General features: G+C 40.2%; 1 protein-coding gene across 1 annotated transcript; it reads right to left on the bottom strand.

Annotated features, from left to right (window-relative positions):
• Window positions 1-1,759: 1,759 nt before the first annotated feature.
• LOC143289483 (transcriptional adapter 1-like) lies at window positions 1,760-24,649 on the bottom strand. Its single transcript, XM_076598467.1, has 10 exons — window positions 24,539-24,649; window positions 20,553-20,589; window positions 16,915-16,969; window positions 15,754-15,819; window positions 13,777-13,886; window positions 11,924-12,002; window positions 8,384-8,514; window positions 5,916-6,064; window positions 4,523-4,682; window positions 1,760-2,988 (listed from the first exon to the last, which is right to left on the bottom strand). Exons 1-10 carry the CDS (start codon window positions 24,607-24,609, stop codon window positions 2,806-2,808), a joined length of 1,041 nt encoding a protein of 346 aa, XP_076454582.1. The 5' UTR covers window positions 24,610-24,649; the 3' UTR covers window positions 1,760-2,805.
• Window positions 24,650-24,763: the final 114 nt, after the last annotated feature.

The raw sequence follows: 24,763 nt of genomic DNA, 5'->3' as shown, positions 1-24,763 counted from the left end.
CATATGTATTTGTATACCTGTCAGTGTGGATTTATTGTACAGGATTTACCAGAGGACAACTCTCTTGTTGACATGGATTCTTTTTCTGTGCGACAAATGCATGCTGTATACGGGACATCAGTTTATCATCTCATCTGAAAGACTGGACACTAAGTTTGATTTTTCCAGTCAAACTTCGGAGAAAGGGCGAGAGCGGGATTCAGACCCATACCCTCACAGACACTGAACTGGCAGAGGAGTGCCTGATCCATTCTGCCACCTTCCTCCATAAAGGCCTCTGAAAGCAGGGAGGTGGAGGGAAAAACTGAAATAGACGTCAGCATGAGAACAGAGCATGAAAAGTCACACAGTTTGGGGCAAGACGTTAACATGAGAACAGAGCATGAAAAGTCACACAGTTTGGGGCAAGACGTAAGAACAGCATGGAAGACGTAAGAACAGAGCACGAAAAGTCACACAGTTTGGGGCAAGATGTCAACATGAGAACAGAGCATGAAAAGTCACACAGTTTGGGGCAAGACGTAAGAACAGAGCATGGAAGACGTAAGAACAGAGCACGAAAAGTCACACAGTTTGGGGCAAGATGTCAACATGAGAACAAAGCATAAAAAGTCACACGTTTTGGGGTAAGACGTTAACATGAGAACAGATCATGAAGTCACACAGTTTGGGGCAACACGTAACATGAGAACAGAGCATGAAAAGTCACACAGTTTGGGGCAAGACGTTAACATGAGAACAGAGCATGAAGTCACACAGTTTGGGGCAAGATGTCCACATGAGAACAGAGCACAAAAAGTCACACAGTTTGGGGCAAGACGTAGGAACAGAGCACTAAAAGTCACACAGTTTTGGGGCAAGACATAAGAACAGAGCATGAAAGACGTAATAAGAACAGAGCATGAAAAGTCACACAGTTTGGGGCAAGGCGTCAACATAAGAACAGAGCATGAAAAGTCACACAGTTTGGGGCAAGGCGTCAACATAAGAACAGAGCACGAAAAGTCACACAGTTTGGGGCAAGACGTTAACATGAGAACAGAGCATGAAAAGTCTCATAGTTTGGGGCAAGACGTTAACATGAGAACAGAGCATGAAAAGTCTCATAGTTTGGGGCAAGACGTTAACATGAGAACAGAGCATGAAAAGTCTCATAGTTTGGGGCAAGACGTTAACATGAGAACAGAGCACGAAAAGTCTCACAGTTTGGGGCAAGACATAAGAACAGAGCACGAAAAGTCACACAGTTTGGGGCAAGACGTAAGAACAGAGCATGAAAAGTCACACTGTTTGGGGCAAGACATAAGAACAGAGCATGAAAAGTCACACTGTTTGGGGCAAGACGTAAGAACAGAGCATGAAAAGTCACACAGTTTGGGGCAAGACGTAAGAACAGAGCACAAAAAGTCACACAGTTTGGGGCAAGACGTAAGAACAGAGCATGAAAAGTCACACTGTTTGGGGCAACTTTACTGTAGTATTATTTTTTGATAGGTATTTCCTTGTACAATCAGTTTTTCACAACTCTGTTCATTAACACACATATTCACAAATATATGCATATATGCAGTATGTGAAATGTATTGGCATGATTGAAAAGATTTATTTTTCAAACACACAAAAAACAAAAAAAGAGCCAAAAACCAAGATTTCTCCATTTGACAACAGTGAGATATGCACATACACACCCACAGAAAGGGCAAGCACACTTGTAGCTATCAACTCAAACCCTCATACTCTCTCTTTTGAGGAAGCATTAGATTTTTCACAGTACACATCAAACACTGAAGATTACAAGAATGCCATAAACAAAAAATATTCAAACAGGTCAAAGGAGCAGCAGGACTTCATTTAAACTGAGGAAGGTTAATTTCCGATGCTCTGAAGTAGAAGGTCCACAGAACTGTACATTTTTCTCCAACTGATGGTATTTCCAGCACTCATCATGCAAATTCAACACCAAGTTATGAAACGGCACTACACACACACACACACACCAGCTTGATTTGAAATGCAAAATTTTATTTTTCAAAACAACAATCAAGTAAATAGATGGGCAGTTAACCCTTTCCATAACAAAAACAACATATCATTTACTGCCAGTAAAAACAACATAAAGTTTCTAAATCCTCAACTAAAAATCTATATTGAAAATAATAAAAGAAACGCTGAGAAAACAAGGATTTTTAGGGGAAGCAACCTTTGAAAGACCACAGCTGTTCCAGTTCCTTCCCTCTTTGAAGGTTATAACATGATATAATTATGTCTAAACATGGTTATATTATTTTCTGGCAGCAAAAGGGTTAAACTACATTTCTTGTTGTTGATATTGCTCATATTCTATCATTTACACATCAAATATCCACAAAACAGACACACACACACACATCAAACAGCAACATTACACACACACACACAAACCACACAATCCTTCATTCTCTGCCTCTCACCTTTCAGAGATGGCACAAAAAATAAAGTAAAATGAACACCACAGCTATACACACGTCATCACACACATACACACACATACACTCACACATTTGCAACATACACACACACTCACAATACAAACACACGCACACACACAACACACTCACAACACACACATACACTCACACATTCACAACATACACATACACACACTCACAATACAAACACATGCACACAACACACTCATAACACACACACAACACACTCAAAACACATACACACACAACACACTCACAAAACATTCACGTACCAATCTCTTTCTCCATTCACTCCCCCCCCAAAAAAAACTGCAGTCACTGATGGGGGAACGCAGTGTCACAGACACATCAACAGGGACAGGGCGGGTCTGGGTTTGGCCTTCTCTGGGGCAGGGCCGCACTCTCTGCCCCCTCCTCCTCCACCCTCCTCCTCCTCTGGCGGGGGGTGCCACAGGTGGTGGATGGCGTACTCCACAGCCTGGGCGCTCACAGTGTGGGAAGGAATGATGTTCTTGTTCAGCTGTCACAGCACAGAACACACTGTCAGCAGTGTGTCACGGGGGGGCGGGGACAGGTGTGGAGTAGTGGGGTAGTATGGTGTGTAAAGGGAGCAATTGTGTGCATGCATGTGTGCATGTGTGAGCAGGAGGTGGGGTGGAGGGGTGGTGGGGGGGGGAGGTTTTGTGTGTGTGCTGGTTTGTGTGTGTGTATGTGGGGAGTTGGTTTTGTGGTGTGTGTGTGTGTGCGTTTGTGGGGGGGTGGAAGTGGTGGGGGGAGAAGAAAGGATGTTCTTGTGTGACAGCATGGGATATTTCGTCAGCAGAAAAGTGCTGTTTTGTGTCGTGTCATGTCATGTGCTGTGTAATGTTGTGCTCTCTTGTGTACGTGTGTCTGTATGTATGTGCACACGTACGTGCATGCATGTGTGTGTGTATATGTGCATGTTTCTCTCTCTCTTTAATAATTATGAGTCATCACATTATTTCCTACACATCACCACCACTATCATCACTGCTGCAACACTATTCATCATCCCTCTTCTCTCTGAATACACTCGTCATCATCCTTACCATAACACTCACCAACATTTTTCCTCAAAAACACAGCACCTGTAACATTCAGTCATCGCTATTTTTACTCCCCCACCTACCCCCATCCTAATCATGATAGCTACATTGTCATCGTCTACATCATCATCATCACCATTGTCACTGCCATCACCATCATGATGAATAATGATGAAATGGATACTTATATAGCACCATTCCTGGTCAGAGATGATCTCAGCGCTTCACAAACCCGGAGTCAGGTTTCAGTCATGTACATAAACATTCACACTGTCATGTTAACTTGTATGTGTATGGCCATTTGTTTATTTCTTACCCTGCCATTTAGGCAGCCACACTCCATTTTCAGGGGTGTGCATGCTGGGTATGTTTTGTTTCAATAACCCACGTAATGCTGACATGGATTACAGGATTTTTAACGTGCATATTTCATCTTCTGTGTGCATATACACACAAAGGGGTTTCAGGCACTAGCAGGTCTGCACATTTGCTGACCTGGAAGACTGGAAAAATCTCCACCATTAAGACAACAGATGTACGGGGGATCGAACTAGGCCAACTCCAGTGGGAATTCAGCGTTCTAACCATTCCACCACCACACCCACACAGAAGTCAGTAAAGGCCATCATTAAGAAAAAAATCTGATCACAAATCAATGTGATGCCTGATCATCATCACCATCATCATCATCATCACCATCATCATCACCATTGTCATAATTATCACCATCATCATCACCACCACCACCATGGTCATCATCATCACCATCACCATCGCCACCATCATCACCACTACCATCGCCACCATGGTCATCATCACTATCATCACCACCATCACCATGGTCATTATCATCATCATCATCACCACCATCATCATCACTATCACCATTGTCACCACCATAATCACCATAATCACTGTCTTCATTAACACCACGATCATCACCATCATTATCACCACTGTCATCATCACCACCATCTGCGACAGGACCTGTAGTGTTTCTAGGAGGTCCATCATGGAGATGGGTGGCCGGTACCCAGGAGGCCGGTCCACCAGGCACAACTCGTGAGCAGCCGTCTGCTCGGCCGTCTGCACTGAAGGCTTCAGGCTGGGTGTGTGGTAGCCATTGTTGGTCACTGTTGTTGCCTCACTGCAGACAGCAGTCAGTTAAGGCCTTCATTAAAAACAGTCTGATCACAAATCAAAGCCACAGCAGACTGTGGACCAACAACCGTTCAGGAAATAAGACAAAGTCTGTCTAGACTCACATGTGATATCCACATAAACATTGACCACTTTACATGCAAAAATGACAGGACATTTAAACACCCCCTTCATCAAATCAATAGAATATCTCAGCATTTATTCTTTACATAATTATAAAAACAAAAAGATGTTCAACCTCATCTTCATTAAAATCAACAGGGACAGCTGAGCAATTGATCATACATTGGCTGCGTTACAAATAAATGATCACACATGCAATTTTTATAGATCAAATCAACAGGACATCTGAGCAATTATTCACAAACTGACTGCTTTGGAGATAAAATGAATGGACATTCATCCTCTTCATCAAATCAATAGGACATCTGGACATTTGCAAAGAACTATGTCAAGGTGTCATGGCCTGATCACTATCTAAAACAGACTTACGGACAGAATTGTTATTATTTTGTACATGTATTTGGTTTAAAAAAAAAACAACAAACAACAACCCCAGAAAACATTGTTAAAATGGTTGTCAATTACTGTGCTTTAAAAATATCTATCACCATGTAAATAAATACAGTGAAAGGTTTTAAATGTGTGTTGAGAAACTATAAGGTTTTATGATTGTTGATTGTTCTTTCACTTTACTCTCTTAATACCATTTCCATTCTCCCGAATATTGTGAACATATCTGAAGTGTAAATCTTATGTTTGTGTTGAGAGTATTTTGCTTGAAGACAAGTAAACATCTCTGGATTTTTTTAAGAGACTGACTTTAGAATTCTCAAAGGGTGGGAGTGACATTTTTGTAACACAGACACATTTGCAGCCGGGATCCTGGGGTTGCTTAAATAAATTGCGAGTCTTTTTATTAAAAAAAACCTTCAATAAAGATATGCTGGGTTTTTCAACTGCCAAATTGCCATGGGGAAACCTGTAAAATACAGAAGTACACCAACCAATGGAATTCTGGAAAAGAAAACAACTATTTCCTCTATTAATGTGTGTGTGTGCGTGTGCCTGATTCTGTGTGTGTGTGTGTGTGTGTGTTCTTGTGTGCTTTGTGTCTGACTGACGTGTTATTGTAAAGCACTTTCAGAGGTTTGAAAATACTATAAAAACATACTATCATAATTATCATCATTGTTATCAATATCATCATCATCATCACCTGTGCAGGGACGGGTCAGGTGAGATGCAGGCCTGACGGAGGTAGGGGTTCCGAACCTCACACCCCATGGCGAACCGAAACCGCTTCTCTCGCAGTTTGTACCCACTCCGCTTCTGCATGACGGCTGACAGAATCCTCTTCAGCTGCAGCTGCACACATGTACAAGACAGTGATGTTGTGTGGCCAGACAACACACCAACATTCTGTGGCCTGGAAAGGAAAACTGTACAACACACCAACGTTCTGTGGCCAGGAAAGGAAAACTATACAACACACCAACGTTCTGTGGCCAGGAAAGGAAAACTGTACAACCCACCAACGTTCTGTGGCCAGGAAAGGAAAACTGTACAACCCACCAACGTTCTGTGGCCAGGAAGGGAAAACTGTACAACACACCAACGTTCTGTGGCCAGGAAGGGAAAACTGTACAACACACCAACGTTCTGTGGCCTGGAAAGAACTGGAAAGGAAAACTATACAACACACCAACGTTCTGTGGCCTGGAAAGGAAAACTATACAACACACCAACGTTCTGTGGCCAGGAAGGGAAAACTGTACAACACACCAACGTTCTGTGGCCAGGAAGGGAAAACTGTACAACACACCAACGTTCTGTGGCCTGGAAAGGAAAACTATACAACACACCAACGTTCTGTGGCCTGGAAAGGAAAACTATACAACACACCAATGTTCTGTGGCCTGGAAAGGAAAACTATACAACACACCAACGTTCTGTGGCCAGGAAGGGAAAACTATACAACACACCAACGTTCTGTGGCCTGGAAAGGAAAACTGTACAACACACCAACGTTCTGTGGCCAGGAAGGGAAAACTGTACAACACACCAACGTTCTGTGGCCAGGAAAGGAAAACTATACAACACACCAACGTTCTGTGGCCAGGAAGGGAAAACTGTACAACACACCAACGTTCTGTGGCCTGGAAGGGAAAACTGTACAACACACCAACGTTCTGTGGCCTGGAAAGGAAAACTATACAACACACCAATGTTCTGTGGCCAGGAAAGGAAAACTATACAACACACCAATGTTCTGTGGCCAGGAAAGGAAAACTGTACAACACACCAACGTTCTGTGGCCTGGAAAGGAAAACTATACAACACACCAACGTTCTGTGGCCAGGAAGGGAAAACTATACAACACACCAACGTTCTGTGGCCAGGAAGGGAAAACTGTACAACACACCAACGTTCTGTGGCCTGGAAAGGAAAACTGTACAACACACCAACGTTCTGTGGCCAGGAAGGGAAAACTGTACAACACACCAACGTTCTGTGGCCTGGAAAGGAAAACTATACAACACACCAATGTTCTGTGGCCAGGAAAGGAAAACTGTACAACACACCAACGTTCTGTGGCCAGGAAGGGAAAACTGTACAACACACCAACGTTCTGTGGCCAGGAAAGGAAAACTATACAACACACCAATGTTCTGTGGCCAGGAAGGGAAAACTGTACAACACACCAACGTTCTGTGGCCTGGAAAGGAAAACTATACAACACACCAATGTTCTGTGGCCAGGAAAGGAAAACTGTACAACACACCAACGTTCTGTGGCCTGGAAAGGAAAACTATACAACACACCAATGTTCTGTGGCCTGGAAAGGAAAACTATACAACACACCAACGTTCTGTGGCCTGGAAAGGAAAACTGTACAACACACCAACGTTCTGTGGCCTGGAAAGGAAAACTATACAACACACCAACGTTCTGTGGCCAGTAAGGGAAAACTGTACAACACACCAACGTTCTGTGGCCAGTAAGGGAAAACTGTACAACACACCAACGTTCTGTGGCCAGTAAGGGAAAACTGTACAACACACCAACGTTCTGTGGCCAGTAAGGGAAAACTGTACAACACACCAACGTTCTGTGGCCAGTAAGGGAAAACTGTACAACACACCAACGTTCTGTGGCCTGGAAAGGAAAACTATACAACACACCAACGTTCTGTGGCCAGTAAGGGAAAACTGTACAACACACCAACGTTCTGTGGCCTGGAAAGGAAAACTGTACAACACACCAACGTTCTGTGGCCAGTAAGGGAAAACTGTACAACACACCAACGTTCTGTGGCCTGGAAAGGAAAACTATCTCAAAGCTGCTGCAGCATTCCAGGAAAACACAACTCTGAACAACAAAGAACTGTTAGAACTGATGACATAAAGACACGTGCAATCAGTTTCTCCAGCTTTCTATCTACATGTATTTATCAGTATTGTCTTTCATCTCTTTGTTCCGGAGTTATGCATGAGTGTGAAGTTTGGTGTGACAGAGCTTTGTTTCTGCACAAGATTTAGCGCTGCATAAATACATTTATGACTATAATTATCATCATTATCATTATTATCATGATTATGATCTCCTGAGCGTGGATGATGAGTCTGACAAGATTTAGCATATAACCATTATCATTATCCTCATTATCATGATAACAATGATCACCTCCAGAGCGTGGATGACGAGTCTGATGACACTGTCCTGCACGTCCTGCAGCCCCACCTCCCAGGCACACACCAGGGCACGGCCGTAGATCAGTGCACTGTCCGGCAACAGCATGTCCCGCGACACAAACCCTGCATCCAACATTCATTCACTTATCATAATGTCATAATAATAATAATGTGCATTTGTACAGTGCCATTCTAAGAGCATGAAGAAAAAGTTACAAACTACATGAACCACTCATCACCACTCTCTCTCTCTCTCTCCCACTGCCCCCCCCCCCCCCCCCCCCCAACTCCCACCCTCCCCAATCCCCTTTTTCCACCCCCTCCTCACTCCCAATATATGCCAAGTGAGTTGACAGACATGGGATGGTGTTGGAGAAGTAGGAAACCAAGAGTGGTTACAGACAGGTTGTGAAAAGAAAAGTACTTAGTAAAGAGCATAAGGCACAGACGGAGTCCAGCAAACAGACATGATGAGGAAGGTTGTTGCAGATGGGAGATGCAGCAAAGAGGAAAGAACGTTCACTATAGGTTATTGTATTGATACTAGGAATTTCAGCAGGTAATAGTCAGAGGAAGAGTGTAGATTTCTTGAGGGGTGTAAACACTGATGAGGCTACACAGGACCTCGGTTTATCATCTCATCCGAATGACTAGCATCCAGACCACCACTCAAGGTCTAGTGGAGGGAGAGAAAATATTGGTGGCTGAGCCGTGATTCGAACCAGCACACTCAGATTCTCTCGCTTCCAAGGTGGATGCATTACCTCTAGGCCATCACTCCACATAATATTACAGCTAATATTGATGCGAAGACACCGAAAATTTACTGAAATCGACATGTTTTTGCTTCAGATTCACATGTGTGGCTAAAGCTGGAAATACTATAGAAGTTAGTTCCCTCTGCTTGCAGCCAATGCATATATGGAAACCCTAACCCTAATCCTGGTGAGCGTAGTTCCTTGTGAGATCACCATCAGCACCTAAAAGTCATCAAATAATGCTGGTGCAAGGTTCTGGCAAGCTTATTTGCTTCTTCTGTGCATCACTGCATGTGTACCGATAAACAAAAAAGTAATGAGTAATTCCTTTTGGCCCTTTGCGGTGTGGAGGAAGCAACAACAATGATCTACACACTGATCACAACTTCAGTCCAATTTTGTCAATAACAAAAAACCTAAAAAAAAGACAGTGAAAATATGCTTTCAAAAGACCAAACTTCACAATACTACTTCTAAGATGTAGTTCCAAAGTATAAGAACAAGTAACACACAATCCCCAAGTTTTAGGAAAAATTTACTCAAATTACCTTTATTTCCTTCCCAGCAGAAAACAAACTGCATAAACCAAACATTGTTCAATATAGCCCAGTATCACCCTTTCTCTCCAGTGTGACTGGAAAATCAAACTGAGTGTCTAGTCATAAGGATGAGACGATAAATTGAGGTCCTGTATGCAACATTTGCTTAACACACTGAAAAAGAACCCATGCCAACAAAGAACCTACAGCAACAAAAGTGTTGTCCTCCAGCAAAATTCTGTAGAAGAAATCCACTCTGAGAGGTACACAAATACATATGCATGCACTCTAGGCCTGACTAAGTGCATTGGGTTATGATGCTGGTCAGGCATCTGCCTAGAAGACGTGATGTGGCGTGTATGGATTTGTTGAAATGCAGCGACGCCTCCTCGAGAAACTGAAACTATTGAATGCGATCAGTTATTTGATTTGTTTCATTTTGTTTCAAATTACCCTGTTTTTCAGACATTTCAAAACAAAATAGAAATTCATTCCAAATAGTGCTTGTATTACATTCCGTGCGAGTTCTGTTTTCTGTGAGTTCACCTTCTCTTCTGCCTGTCTTGATTTACAACCTATGGTTACTATTACAAAACTTCATCTGGTTTGACATGTCTATAAAACAGACATTTATCACTCCTTTTAGTCAGTTTTCTCTGTGACAGAATGGATTTATCCTTCAGATATTTTGGCTGAGACTGACATCACATGTTTGGCTGCAGTCAAACATTCTGCCTCTTTTGTGGAGTACCTAGAAAGAAGAGAGAAGCTGAGAAGATGAATTTTCTAAGTGGGTTTTTATGGGGTTTTTTTCTGTTTGTTTGTTTTTGTTATTGATTGTTTTGTTTTGATTGCTGCCTCGGCATCAATACCATAAAAATGACATTGCAGATGGTGTGAAACATAAGGTAAAGAGACATCAAGAAAGAGAGAAAGAGAGAGACTGACATGCAAATTTTATTGCCATTAGTAAAGAAATCTTTTTGGGAAAGGGGTTACGACACACGAACACACACACACACACGTACACACACACACAAACAAAAAACACAAAAAAACACCAATACGCTTTTGGCAAGGGGATACAGACTGACACAGTGCCAATAAACATTGGCCAAAATTATCTAGCTGAAGTAGAAACACAACACCAAGAGCAAGCAGTCAATAATAAACAAAAACATGCTCATCAACACTCACACATGCTTGATCACAAACATACAGAAACCCATATACATACACACTGACGTACATATAGTCACATATTCCACATAATTAATTTAACAAGTTTGTGTGTGAAAGACATGATGCTCTCACTCTGTCACATGATCTGGTTTGTGTCAAAACAACACAATGGACTCATTTACTTCAAACTCAATCAAGGGGAAAGATTAGTCAATTTCCTTTTGTACAGGAAAGTTGGCTGCAGCTGTAAATCTCTGTTACCAGGTGAAAAATTGTCTCTTTCACTTGACCCTTCCATGTCAACTTTCCTCACTGAACTCTGTGCCCAAGCATTGCATCAAAACTTGTTTCTTTAATATGGTTTCAATGTTTCCATATATGCAAAGGGAACTAACTTCTATAGTATTTCCAGCTTTAGCCACACATGTGAATCTGAAGGAAAAACAGGTTGATTTCAGTAAATTTTCGGTGTCTTCGCATCAATATTAGCTGTAATATTATGTGGAGTGATGGCCTAGAGGTAATGCGTCCACCTTGGAAGCGAGAGAATCTGAGCGCACTGGTTCGAATCATGGCTCAGCCACCAATATTTTCTCTCCCTCCACTAGACCTTGAGTGGTGGTCTGGACGCTAGTCATTCGGATGAGGTGATAAACCAAGGTCCTGTGTGCAGCATGCACTTAGAGCACATAAAAGAACCCACGGCAACAAAAGGGTTGTTCCTGGCAAAATTCTGTAGAAAAACCCACTTCGACAGAAAAATAAAATAAAACTGCACGCAGAAAAAAACACAAAAAAATGGGTGGCGCTGTAGTGTAGCAATGTGATCTCCCTGGGGAGAGCAGCCCAAATTTCACACAGAGAAATCTGTTGTGATAAAATGAAATACAAATACAAACAAATACAAATATGACAGGGAAGCTTGCGGAGTCACCTGTGGGCTTATAGCGATGAACTGTCTAGCTGATAAAAGTCGCCTATGGCAGCACTAGAGTTTAAAGAAAGAAAGACAGGGAGAGACAGAGGGAGAGAGAGACAAGACAGTTCACTGACCCAGAGGTGTGCTGCCCTCCTCCACAGGTTTACAGCTGACCTGAGGGGCGTAGTCCATGGGGTTCACTGGCACAAACCTCTGCCCACACGCAAACCAACACATCAACTCATCATCTTCCACCCCGCCCTCTCCCAGCCCCTTCTGCTCATCCTACTACCAGGGTTCCCACAGACGTGACCAAACCCAATTCCACTCCAGAATAAAAATGTTCCATACCAAACTCAAAGCTAAACTGAATCCAAAATTTGCTACACTGCTGAAGATGACATACACATTTCTATGGACCCTGCACCACAACCTGCCCAGGCAGACAACAGGGAAATTATCCATGTTGAGTCACCATGAGTCCACCCATTTGAGGAGACCCTACAACACTGCCTGTCGCTTCAGTGTGTTCAGAAGTGCATGTCTGGATTTGGGAAACACAGGAATGACAGCAGCTAAGTTCCCTAATGAAGACAATCAATCTGGAGCCAGGTGGAGTGACTGAGTGGAGTGGAGCCACCACATCCCTACATGACATTCTTCCATAAATCCACCAACATCAACACAAACTCATCACAAACATGGAAGGGGAGCGGATGAAAGGCCACACAGAATGTGGGGCGATTTTTCTTTATTTCTGACGACGGATGAACATGAGAATGATAAATTAATGACATTGCTGTGGAAATCCATTTTTAGGTTAGGGACAACACCACAGGGCTGTACCCTTCACTTCCTTTCATAAAAAATTTAATGGTGTGGAGAAGTGGCCTAGTGGTGACATGTCCACCTAGGAAGCAAAAGAATCTCAGTGTCCTGATCCCACACTCACCAGAATTATCTGCCCCTCCATTAGACCTTGAGTGGTGGTCTGGATGCAAGTCATTGGTATAAGACAATAAACCAAGGTCCTGTGATCAGCATGTACACAAAACATGTAAAAGAAATCATGACAACAAGAAAGCTGTCCATGGGTAAATCTGAAGAAAAATCCACTTTGCAGACAGAAATAGGAAAAAAAATGGTGGCACTGCTCTGTGGCGACACACTCTCCCTGGGGAGAGCAGCCCAAGTAATCTGCTGTGACCAAAAAAAAGTAATACAATTATTAGTACAGTAATACAATACAGTACATCCTGGCATCAGTCAGACCAAACAGATACAGTATTGGTCAGGGAATTTCAGCAATATTTCCCATAGGCACATCTGTGACATGGATGACTGTTAACTGTGTGGTCTAACTCTTCTCATTTGAGCTCTCAGCACACTCAACTCTAGGAACTTGCTGGCCTAGGGCTGAGCAATTCCACAAGATAAACATCTGATGGGGTTCCAAACCCATGCATCATCCCAGCCATCCATATGAAATGCTAACCACTTTGTCATGGCAGCTGTTTAGAAAGGTGGATATTGTGTCTGTCCCTGATCAGTACAAGAGCCTTATTTTTTTAAACCACACAAAAACTGATATACAGCACAGCATATTCTGACTTGCTCAGCGCTGTTAAAGACAATAAATAACATCCATGAATCAAGTTTTAAGAAAAGGTTTTAGGTCCCATAGACTTGCACAGCCATCAGAGCAGTCAATTCATATCCACTGTGTCTTGGGCTTTGCACAGGAAAGCATAGCCCAATCCTCTACTTCTGCCATTTTAACTTTCCCCACCCCTGGTACTGTGGGGAAAATAGGAGTGATTTTGTGCAGTGTCTTTCAAAAGGACACAAAACCGGCTGAAATGGGGCCTTGAACCCCTGACTGGTGAGCACTGGATCACAAGTCTGACGCCGAAATGATTCAGCCACAGTGCCTCCTTAAATGAATCACGCATTTACTGATTTTCTGCTGTCTGGTTTCCACCAGTACCTGTGTGTGTGAGCGGTGACTGGTGGACTGTTTGCGCTTCAACTTGCTGCTTTTGTGCAACCGGGAGGCTGAGGAGGAGGCCGACTGGAGGGCTGCTTCCTTGGATATCACTGCAAGGGGCAGAAAAATATTGTTTGTACATGTATCCCAAAAAATGTATTTCTACACATCCCCAATACTGTGTTTCTATACATTCCCAATAATTTGTTTCTATACATTTCCAATAATTTGTATCAACACATCCCTAATAGTTTGTTTCTCTAATATACATCCCCAATAATTTGTTTCTACACATCCTAAATAATAATAAAAATAAGAATAAGAATAACTTAGTTTATTATCTCCACCTGGAGAAATTTGGTCAGGTGCATTATCACAACATAGACAAGTAAACAACATGGGGAACATAAATGTAAAAGTCAACAACAGCTTTTACGAATATTACGAAGACACAAATGTAAAAAATATCACATACACCGTTTCATACATACATCCACACACTGCAGGTAATAACTGGTATTCTTAATGTAAAAACTGAAAGAATTAAGAAACATTATTTTGAATATAATTATAAGCATAGCCTACTATATTGCACATTGATTATAATAGACATATAAGATAAGAATAGAGATAAATTGCAGAAAACCACAACCAGATAATCACCACACACCCGCACCCACCCACCCCCCACAAGCAGTTTACTTGATTAAACAAGAGTAATAAACATATATTCTCAAATAAAAGCATTTCACATATTCGCTTTTAAAACATTACAATTAATTATTACATCATAATTATTAACAGAAATATATTTAGAATATGGACGTTAGCATTAGACATATTCCACTGTACATTCATTCTGCATATTGCACATTATTCATCCTATATATTGCACATTCATAATAACCAATTATCACGTTTTTAAGCTCAGTAAACACACACACACACATACACACACACACACACACACACACAACTAGAACAAGGTACAACCTATCATGCATGGACTTTCACACGTAAATAATTTGTTTCTATACATTTCCAGTAATTTGTTTCTATTATATATTTTTAATCATCTGTTTCTAAACATCCCAAATAATTTGTTTCTGTACATTTCCAATAATTTGTTTCTAAACATCCATTATAATTGGTTTCTATACAGTTCCAATGATTTGTTTATATACATCCCCAACAATGTGTTTCCATACATCCCCAATAAAGTGTTTCTATACATCCCAATATCTTATTTCTATACATCCAAATGATCTGTTTCCATACATCCCCAATGATCTGTTTCTGTACATCCCAATGATCTGTTTCTGTACATCCCCAATGATCTGTTTCTGTACATCCCAATGATCTGTTTCTGTACATCCCAATGATATGTTTCTATACTGTATACATCCCAATGATCTGTTTCTATACATCCCAATATGTTTCTATACATCCCAATGATCTGTACATCTCAATAATCTGTTTCTATACATCCCAATGATCTGTTTCTATACACATGGACATCTACATGTACTGCCCAGGTACCTGTGTATACAAGACACATTTTGTACTAATTTAATGTGATGATTTATATGAAGAATTTGCCATCTGTATTCTTGTTTTCATGTCTTTTTTTCTCTTTATTATGTGCTGTCATATGCTATTATCGTTATAAACTGTAATATACGCACTGTTTCATGGGAGGCACTCAAAACCAACTGTATGAGAAGTTTGCACCAAATAAATATTGCATCATCAGTCTTGCTCTCTGTAATCAAATCCCCCCCCCCCCCCCCACACACCCCCCAAAAAAGCAATAAGTACTGCTACAAGTACTACTACTGCTCGTGAACGTTGAAGATCATATGAACAGTTGTTTTTTTAATACAACAAAAATAGTCAACCACACACAGTGACAGCATAAGGTGAAGAGAGAAACCACAAACTTTGACAGAATGTGATAAAATCTGTCCACATACATACCCATGGAGGAACTGACGCTTTGACACTTGGCAATGATGGCCAACAGAAATTCATTGTGCAAGTGAACTGAAACACAGCACCATCAAAATTAATGTGCAGCTACTAGGTTAAATATCAAAGGTCCCATAGCCTTTTATGGCCATCGTGGGAGTGAATTCATATTCACTGTGTTTAGGGCTTGGCTTAGGAAGGCAGAGATGAATAATAATAATAATAATAGACATTTGTTGAGCACTTTCCTCCCTGAAAGAGAGCTCGAAGTGCTTTACATTAAACATTAAACACACACACACACTAGTTTAACCTCCCCTAACCAGCCAGGTACCTGTTCACAGCTGGGTGGAGTAAGAAAGTCAGAGTAAAGTGCCCTTCCCAAGGACACAGCACCATGCAAAGACTGGGCCTCTAACCCGGATCACTGGAAAACACTATCGTATAAGCTCTGTCAAAGCTAGGACTTGGCAGACAGTAACAGACTGAAAGTGATACTTACACAGATCAGGAGATGAAATGAAAGAGAACTGCTGAGTCAATAAATATTACAAATGGACAAAGTCTATAAAAAAAATTTTTTTTAAATCATAACAAAACTAGGTTGTAAAATAGGACTTGCTTTGATAAGAAGTGTCTAAATTTGAAAATACTCCTGACTTCTCTTCAGTCTTGCCTTTACATCACCGTCATTTGCAAGTAAAGTTAACGATGAATGTATAATTTGAAACATGAGGCACTTCTTTAAGTTCCTATCAAAGTGAGTCTTCTTTTACAACCCACATTTGTATACAATTTCTCCATTTGTATTTTCACAGAGCATCAAAACAATGTGATGGAATATTCTGTGACAGCGCAGTAAAAGATTAAAACTGCCAGCACTTTAGAATTATAAATTTCTAGTACAATACAGTTGACCCCACCCCTCTCTTGGCGGGTTCAACTGATATATATTGACAAAGTATACACAGAGCACACACATGCACATACATGTACACTTACCTACAAACACACAATGACATATGCACACCATACACATAAAATATGCAAACCAGACGCACAAACACAATGCACATAAAAGTATGTGTATGCAAACCACACACACACACACACACACACACATGCACACAGACACACACACACACACACTCTACACATGCGCACACATACCTGTATCTGATGACAACAATTTTCTGGCTTCAAGGTCAAAGTCTTCTTTTGAAGTCTGTAGGTGTAAAACACACAAAGCATTAACAAGACGTACACAAACATCTATGTCATTTTCAAATTAATGATATCACTGGAACAAAGCATAACACAAAAGAAAACAACCAGATTCAGAACTTGCATCTCATGTTTATAAACAATATCATCAATATATCATCATTCTCCTTTCACTCTAGCTGGTTTGAATTCATTTTAACCTGGTTTAATTTTATTTTATTTAGAATACAAACTAGGGTTACAATTTCTCAGTTATAACCTGCACTAATTACAACTACAACTGAAAACAAACAAAAAGCAATCAACATTAATGCAACAAAACAAAAGCAATATCATATAGTATGATTTTCATTTTTTTGTATAAAACAGATGTTAGAGTCTTTGACATTTCAGCATAATTAGATATACATATATATATATATTTTTTTTTATAGATTGTATACCAGTGCACAAAAAATAGACTGAGATTTCATATAGTAATCCACAGAGAGCAATGCAATATCATGCAACTGTAACAAACACTTTTTTTTCAATCTGCATCTTGATTCTATAAATCCCTTCACAGAAAAATTATGCACATTGAACGAACATATAAAATACAGGAAATATAAATCCTAATAAAGAATAAAGAAGGAAAGAGCAAGCAAAGAGAGGCAAAAAGAAAGTGAAGGCAGACACACAGACTGACAGACACTGACAGAAAGACAAAAGAAAGTGATCAGCAAACAGAGACAAGAAAGAAAAAAAGGCTAAAAAAATTTTTAAAAATAAAAAAATAAAAAATAAAAAATCTACAGAAACCAATTGATCATTGAATCATACAGTGCAGCTGATTTATACAGCTCTTACAAAACAGTGATAAACTGATAATAAAAACATTGTTATAACAATCATTTAATCAGCCTTGCTAAATCTGATTATTTCTCCTGTTTTCCTGCACTTGCCTGAGCAATGCTCAAGTGTCTTGGGCATCCTATCCAACTACTGGGGCATGTAATCCAGTTGAATGACTTGCCAATTGTGCAGAGGTGGCATCTGCTGTCCTGACAATCCCAATTCTGTATTTATTCTAAAACACCTTGCAATGGAACAAAAACTCTTGACAGACTTCAGTGCACTTTTTGCTGATGAAGCATTGTCAAAGTTCAACTTGGAGCTTTTTTTTTTTCTTTGTTTCTTTTTTGACTCACTTGTGTAAACAATGTGAGGCTATGTTTTAACCCGGTGTTCGATTGTCTCTCTGTGTGTGTGTGTGTGTGTGTGTGTGTGTGTGTGTGTGTGTGTGTCCGTGGTAAACTTTAACATTGCCATTTTCTCTGCAAATACTTTGTCAGTTGACACCAAATTTGGCATACAAATAGGAAAAATTCAGTTCTTTCCAGTCATCTTGTTTAAAACAATATTGCACCTCTGGGATGGGCACACAAAAAAAATAAAAAAAGAAGCCAAATTATATGCAAAGTGATGTTACTGTTATATTTATATATTTTTTATTCTCTAAACTTGACACTTTATCTGATATTCTGACACAACAACAAGAGCAGTCATTTTTATCATTTTTTGTTCAAACAGGAACTTCTTTTGCTAAGCATGGAAATTATATTTATTTTTCATGTCTTTGGTGCAGATAGTAAAAAAGGGAAATAAATCTGTAATTAATGCTATGGGGCTTAATTTGCTTTAAACTGATCTTTCTCATCTTAAACATTACATTTTGAAATTATACTCAATACATAAAAAGCTTGTGTGTTTTACTCTCAGTGTACAGGGCTTTCACAATGTTCATTCGCCCAAGTGGTCTTCTTCGGAAAATACTAAAATCAATACGACGAGTGGACTTTATAGATCTATTGGCTGTGCCCTGAAGGTCATGGGCAAAAATCAATTGCATACACATATTTATACATATTCAAAGCGCGTGCTCATATTCTTCGCGAACGCGAACGACACCATTTTGTTTCAAGTTGTTGACCTGCCCGTTCAATCCTATATTCAATGGACAATACACGATAACATGTGATGGAAAGTTGGAGAGGAGACCATTAAATACTTATTCAAAGAAAGATTTGAGAACACCTCATCACTTACTGGATTATGCCCCAAACTGCCATAAAAATATCCACAGAATCAGTCGGAATTCACAGTTAAAAATAATAAACCATGAGAGTTAATACCCTTGAATTGATGAAACATAAAAATTTCTAGTCTTGACTTTTCTCAAAATTAAGTCCTTTTCACTTCATACATTTAGAAGTACTTGTACTTGGCTCTACATGTTATTAGTTTAACAAAATACTCAATTTTCATATCAACTTTAAAACTACAAAACTAGAATGAACATAAAAGAGAAATTGAATCGACTGTGCCAACAGGGTGTAACTAAACTTGTACATCTATCTAGATCCAGAGAAAACAGCTAAATGTTGCAGTGTGATTGCAGCGATAGCCACGTTTCCTTTACTGCGGACTTAAAAAGAATTTTTAATTGCCCTTAAAGATTTTTTTAATGCCCAAGATACACCAGAATATTATGATTTAAACAGCGTTCTCACTGCGAATACCGCAATGGATTTATCGCCCTTTTAAAAAAGCATGTTTAAATATTATATTTTTGAAAGTCAGTTAAGAAGACACGATAGTGTAATGGATAAGACAGTTTCTTCTCACCCGAACACACGGGGTTCGAATCTGCCATTAGGACCTTTTTTTTTCTTTTTCTTTTAACCTGAAGCTTTATAATAACAAATACAGAACACATTTTAACGCTTAGATTTTTTTTTAAAGTGTATCACAAGTGAGTCTTGAAGGCTTTGCCTCTCTAGTTCTTTCTTTCTTTCTTTTTTTTAATAATCTTTTTATATGACCATGGCTTAAAAAACATCCACTGCTTAGTACTTATTGTGGTGTAGCAAATATGGATCAGTCTGGACACTTTGACAACCCCTTGAAACTGAAAACTGAAAGACGTAATTAAAAAAAAGAAAAAAAAAAGAAAGAAAAAAGTTCCATATAGTTCTAACTACAGTGATTTTGATCCACAAATTGATAACATTTTGAAACAATCAGTGTTTAAGTGTAAGCACTGAGAGATGAGGCAATTATGTTAGTGATCAGCATAATAAATCATTTCTTAGTTTTAACTTGAAGTCATCCCAAAATACCACCACAGAGCTATATCCTCCTTGGTTGACTTGGCTACACAGACTGTGATCCCCACAGACATGAAAGGGTTAAACATGATTTAGGTTAAGTCAAGAGAGATCGATACCATCCAGAACAAACACTTTGACTTCTTTCAAACTATAGAATTATACCTGGTATCATAAATAATAATAAAGGGTTACCACCAAATAATCATCATTTTGGCGAATATATTTCACATCTTTGTTTATGCACGACAACAACATGAACAAGCGTTTTTCAAAGCTATTGTAATATGGTTGTCTGCTATTATGAGAACTCTACAAGTGTAAGCTTTGGTGCAGTGACCATTTCTGTCATGAAACATTCTTCTTTCAGAGCTCCAATACAAATAGTGACTGAATTACAAAGTATCAGTAAAAATGTTCATTGATTACTCATACCTTTTTCTTGAACCAAGAAGCCAAGTTCTGGAAATAACTGGAAAACAAAACAAAAACAACAGCACAAATGAAACAACACTGATATCATGTAAAGGTGCTGAATATATCTCTGTAGGCTTGACAGATCACTACTGGGTCTGGCTGATAACTAAAATTGAATATGTTGTGAAAGGAAGCATACATCACATTTAGATTGAAAACTTTCATCTCCATAGATCATCATCATCATCATCACATCTTTCTGAACCCATCACATGTTATACAGGAAACTGATCCAAATATGTGGCCTTCCATGCCCTGCTCTTATGGTGACCTTACTTTCCAGTTCCATTTCACATCCATGCCTATAGTATAAGTTTGTGGCAAGGTCTGATGACAGATTCACTGAGCCTGGGCATGACACCCTCTTTGAGAAGAATCCACTTCTAGTGCTGTGGGTGTGACACCTCTTTGAGAAGGTTCCAGTGCTGTGGGTATGACACCTCTTTGGAAAGGTTCTACAGCTGTGGGTGTGACACCTCTTTGGAAAGGTTCCAGTACTGTGGGTGTGACACCATGATGGGAAGGTTCCAGTGCTGTGGGTGTGACACCATGATGGGAAGGTTCCAGTGCTGTGGGTGTGACACCATGATGGGAATGTTCCAATGTTGTGGGTGTGACACCATGACGGGAAGGTGACTGACACCCTCTTTGGGAAGGTTGTCTTGTGGCAGAAAATTCCACTCTCACGGCTCAAGAGGAGGAGTGGAGCCTATTGTTTGTCCTGCACTGGACTCCGATCAGTGTCCATCGGCAACTCCACCCAAGTAAATGTCAAACATGATCGCTGAGCTTGATTTCATGAGACTTTACTGTGAAGAGTCCACACAAGATCTTAATATCACACAGTCAAACAAGCATCCTGTTGCTGCACTCATGGAACTCTGAATGCCATCCAATCTCCTGCAACATCAACTATAAATGTTCACGGACTTTTGTGCTGGTTTTAGGGCAAAGTGCGCTGCTCCTTTGATGGCTTCCGGCTTGCCTACGTCTTGGCTTGTTGTAAGATTTCATGCAATGCTTGTGTACTCTATGATGGGTCTCAGGAACTTGTATTCAAGGGCTTTGGTTGATCTTGGTGCTTTCTTGATGTTCAGTCGTACAAAGCCTTAGTTTCACTTGCCTTTGAGATGATGGTGTCTATATACTGGTCAAACTTGGCACTGGGTTGGAATACAATGCCCAGGTACTTAGGGCAGCAATCAGACCCCAGTACTGGCCAATGTCACAGGCTAATGATCAATGGGACAAGGTTTGAATCCCAGCAGAGGCTTTTGTTTTTCCTGGTTATCACCCAAACATGTTTATGCTATGATGGGTTCAGATGGGAAGACTGGGACTAAACAATCAATGATCATCCACTTTATGGATGTATCTTTGGAAGTGCTACTCAAATTTGCTGACCAACAATGCAGGTGTCTGTATCACTGGGGCCTGGTCGACAAAGGGGTATATTATGAAAGGAAGTGCAGAACACCTGAAATGACCTCCACAGCACCATCATCATCATTTACTTTTTACCAAGATTGTGTGACCTTTCATGCCCTCCTGCATAGTGAAATCAGTTTCAAACCCTCTCCATTTCCATGGTTGAAGTGAGTTCCTGTAAAGATCTTTGGTGTTGGCAGATTCATGGTAGTGCTGTCACTGGAGTAACATGGTGCCAGTCTCTAATCTGGTGAGGAAGCTCACTCACTCTGACACGTGTATCCATGTCTAAGAGTTTACTGTTGTCAGTATCAGAGTATGGATCTTAACCCAGAGAACGCGATGAGCCACGATCGTGGCTTTCCCGGTGAAGTGCGATGGGCCACAATCGTGGCTCTGTTTACATCATATGGCTATGCTCGGCAGCCTTCGTAAAACTGCCTCGTTCTGGTGTTACTGCCTCCATGCTTGTGTTTGCACAAACTTTGACTGAGTTTACAAGTCCAGATCTTCGTATTTTTTGTAAACAATGAGTGACACTGAAGTTGACAAAGCTCAGGAAATGAGTGACGTTGTCACCAGTGATGATTCGTTTGCTGACAGGGATTCTGGTGAAAATGGCTTTGTTATTTTGACACTTGGGCATGCTGGCTTGCTTGTTGTTCATTCAGTTTTGTGTCTCCAGCTACAAAAACTGGGGTGGGTGGGTGATGGGGGTGGGGAGGGGTGCTAAAGTGGGTTAGGCATGGATCTATTGCGATTTCTTGACCAAATCAAGCTAGAAAACTGGAAATTATTTTGATTTAAAGCATTCTTGCTGCTTTTGAAAGCAACATGAGCTAAAAGAAAACATTTATTTCTGTTTTTGCCTGTGATTGCATAAAGTATTGTAGATGTGCGCGTGCATGGCGTCAGTGGGTGTGTCTCAAATAAATAATATAATGCTTATAATTTCATTGTTTCAGTTATATTCATATCATGATTCTGCATCCAGAACATTTTTTGTACAGTTTAATTCCAATTTTGAGATTTTGACTCTGTAAAAGATGTGAAAATACCTATAAATATTGTGGTTGACGTTTTTGGAAAACAAGTGTGCAAAATTTGTTAATTATATCCTATGGAATATCTCCAACTACATACAAGGTACAGCCTTTTTCTTACTTTTATCTGATTCTTCATTCACTCTACTTTCCAAAAATGTATAGGTTTACCTATTTATTCTTACTGATAAGCATACAAATGCCCCATATCAGAGCACAGGTAGCGGAGGCAAACTATCCCTTTGTTTCAAGCATGATTTCTGTATGTATGTTTTATTATATCCAGCACTTTAAGGGTTAATAATGGTGGCCTGAAAAATGTTGAATAAGAACATGAACTTTTGAGCACCACCGAGAGAACAGAAGTGCAGGGTCTCATCTAGTGTGTGACCTCTTGGAGACCATGCGACCATTCGCTGTTGAATGCTGACACTGAGACTGTCGCAGACAAACCTGTGTGTGGCTGTGTACAGGGGGATGAATGAATGGCATGGAAGTAGTTCCAGTGAAATCTCAAGAAGCTGGTCATGAAAGGTATAAGCCGATATTCCATTTCTTGTGCAATTTCTAAACATAACCAACTTGAACTTTTTCACAATGGTGTAACTCATAACGGGAGGGGAACATTCCCATTTCACTCTGTTTGAGGGAACTGTTCTAAGTTTTCTGTGTGTTAGTGAGTGAGTGAGTGAGAGAGAGAGAGAGAGAGAGAGAGAGAGAGAGAGTGTGTGTGTGTGTGTGTGTGTGTGTGTGTTGTGTGTGTGTGTGTGTGTGTGTGCGTGCGTGCGTGCGTGCGTGTGTGTGCATGCGCTCGTGCACGTGTGTTGAGATCGCGGCAGGAAGACAATGCGATGGGGGTGGGGAGGGGTGGTAAAGTGGGTTAGGCATGGGTCTATTGTGATTTCTTGACCAAATCAAGCTAGAAAACTGGAAATTATTTTGATTTAAAGCATTCTTGCTGCTTTTGAAAGCAACATGAGCTAAAAGAAAACATTTATTTCTGTTTTTGCCTGTGATTGCATAAAGTATTGTAGATGTGCGCGTGCGTGGCGTCGGTGGGTGTGTCTCAAACAAATAATACAGTGCTTATAATTTCATTGTTTCAGTTATATTCATTTTATGATTCTGCAGCCAGAACATTTTCTACACAGTTTAATGCCAATTTTGAGATTTTGACTCTATAAAAGATGTGAAAATACCTATAAACATTGTGGTTGACGTTTTTGGAAAACAAGTTTGTAAAATTTGTTGTTTATATCCTGTGGAATATCTCCAACTACTTACAAGGTACAGCCTTTTTCTTACTTTTATCTGATTCTTCATTCACTCTACTTTCCAAAAATGTATAGGTTTTAACATTAGCTGTGAACAATACCATGTCTGTTTCCACATCCTTAATGCTGAAACTTGAAACTTTCCAATTTACCTAGATGGGAACAATTACTACGGACAGACAGAGCGCTTGAGACTCACATGGCCGATGATTCTCCAAGTTCTTCTGTTAAACTTTTTCTCGCAGTATTTATGTCCATGGGCGCTGCCATGTTGATTTTCTAAATTTTCCGGAAATTGCCGATCAGCGAGGTCATTCCGAGTTTTTGCTTGTGTACGTGGCAGCGATGCAGTTTGGTGAACACACCCCCAGCAAAATATTTGATACAAATTGCCATTTATGCCTTCTGATGGAATAAAACAGAT

Source organism: Babylonia areolata, chromosome 14 (genome assembly GCF_041734735.1).
Source record: "Babylonia areolata isolate BAREFJ2019XMU chromosome 14, ASM4173473v1, whole genome shotgun sequence".
Lineage (NCBI taxonomy): Eukaryota > Metazoa > Mollusca > Gastropoda > Neogastropoda > Buccinidae > Babylonia > Babylonia areolata.
Note: the sequence above shows the minus strand (reverse complement) of the source record. Positions and strands in the feature narration are given on the sequence as shown.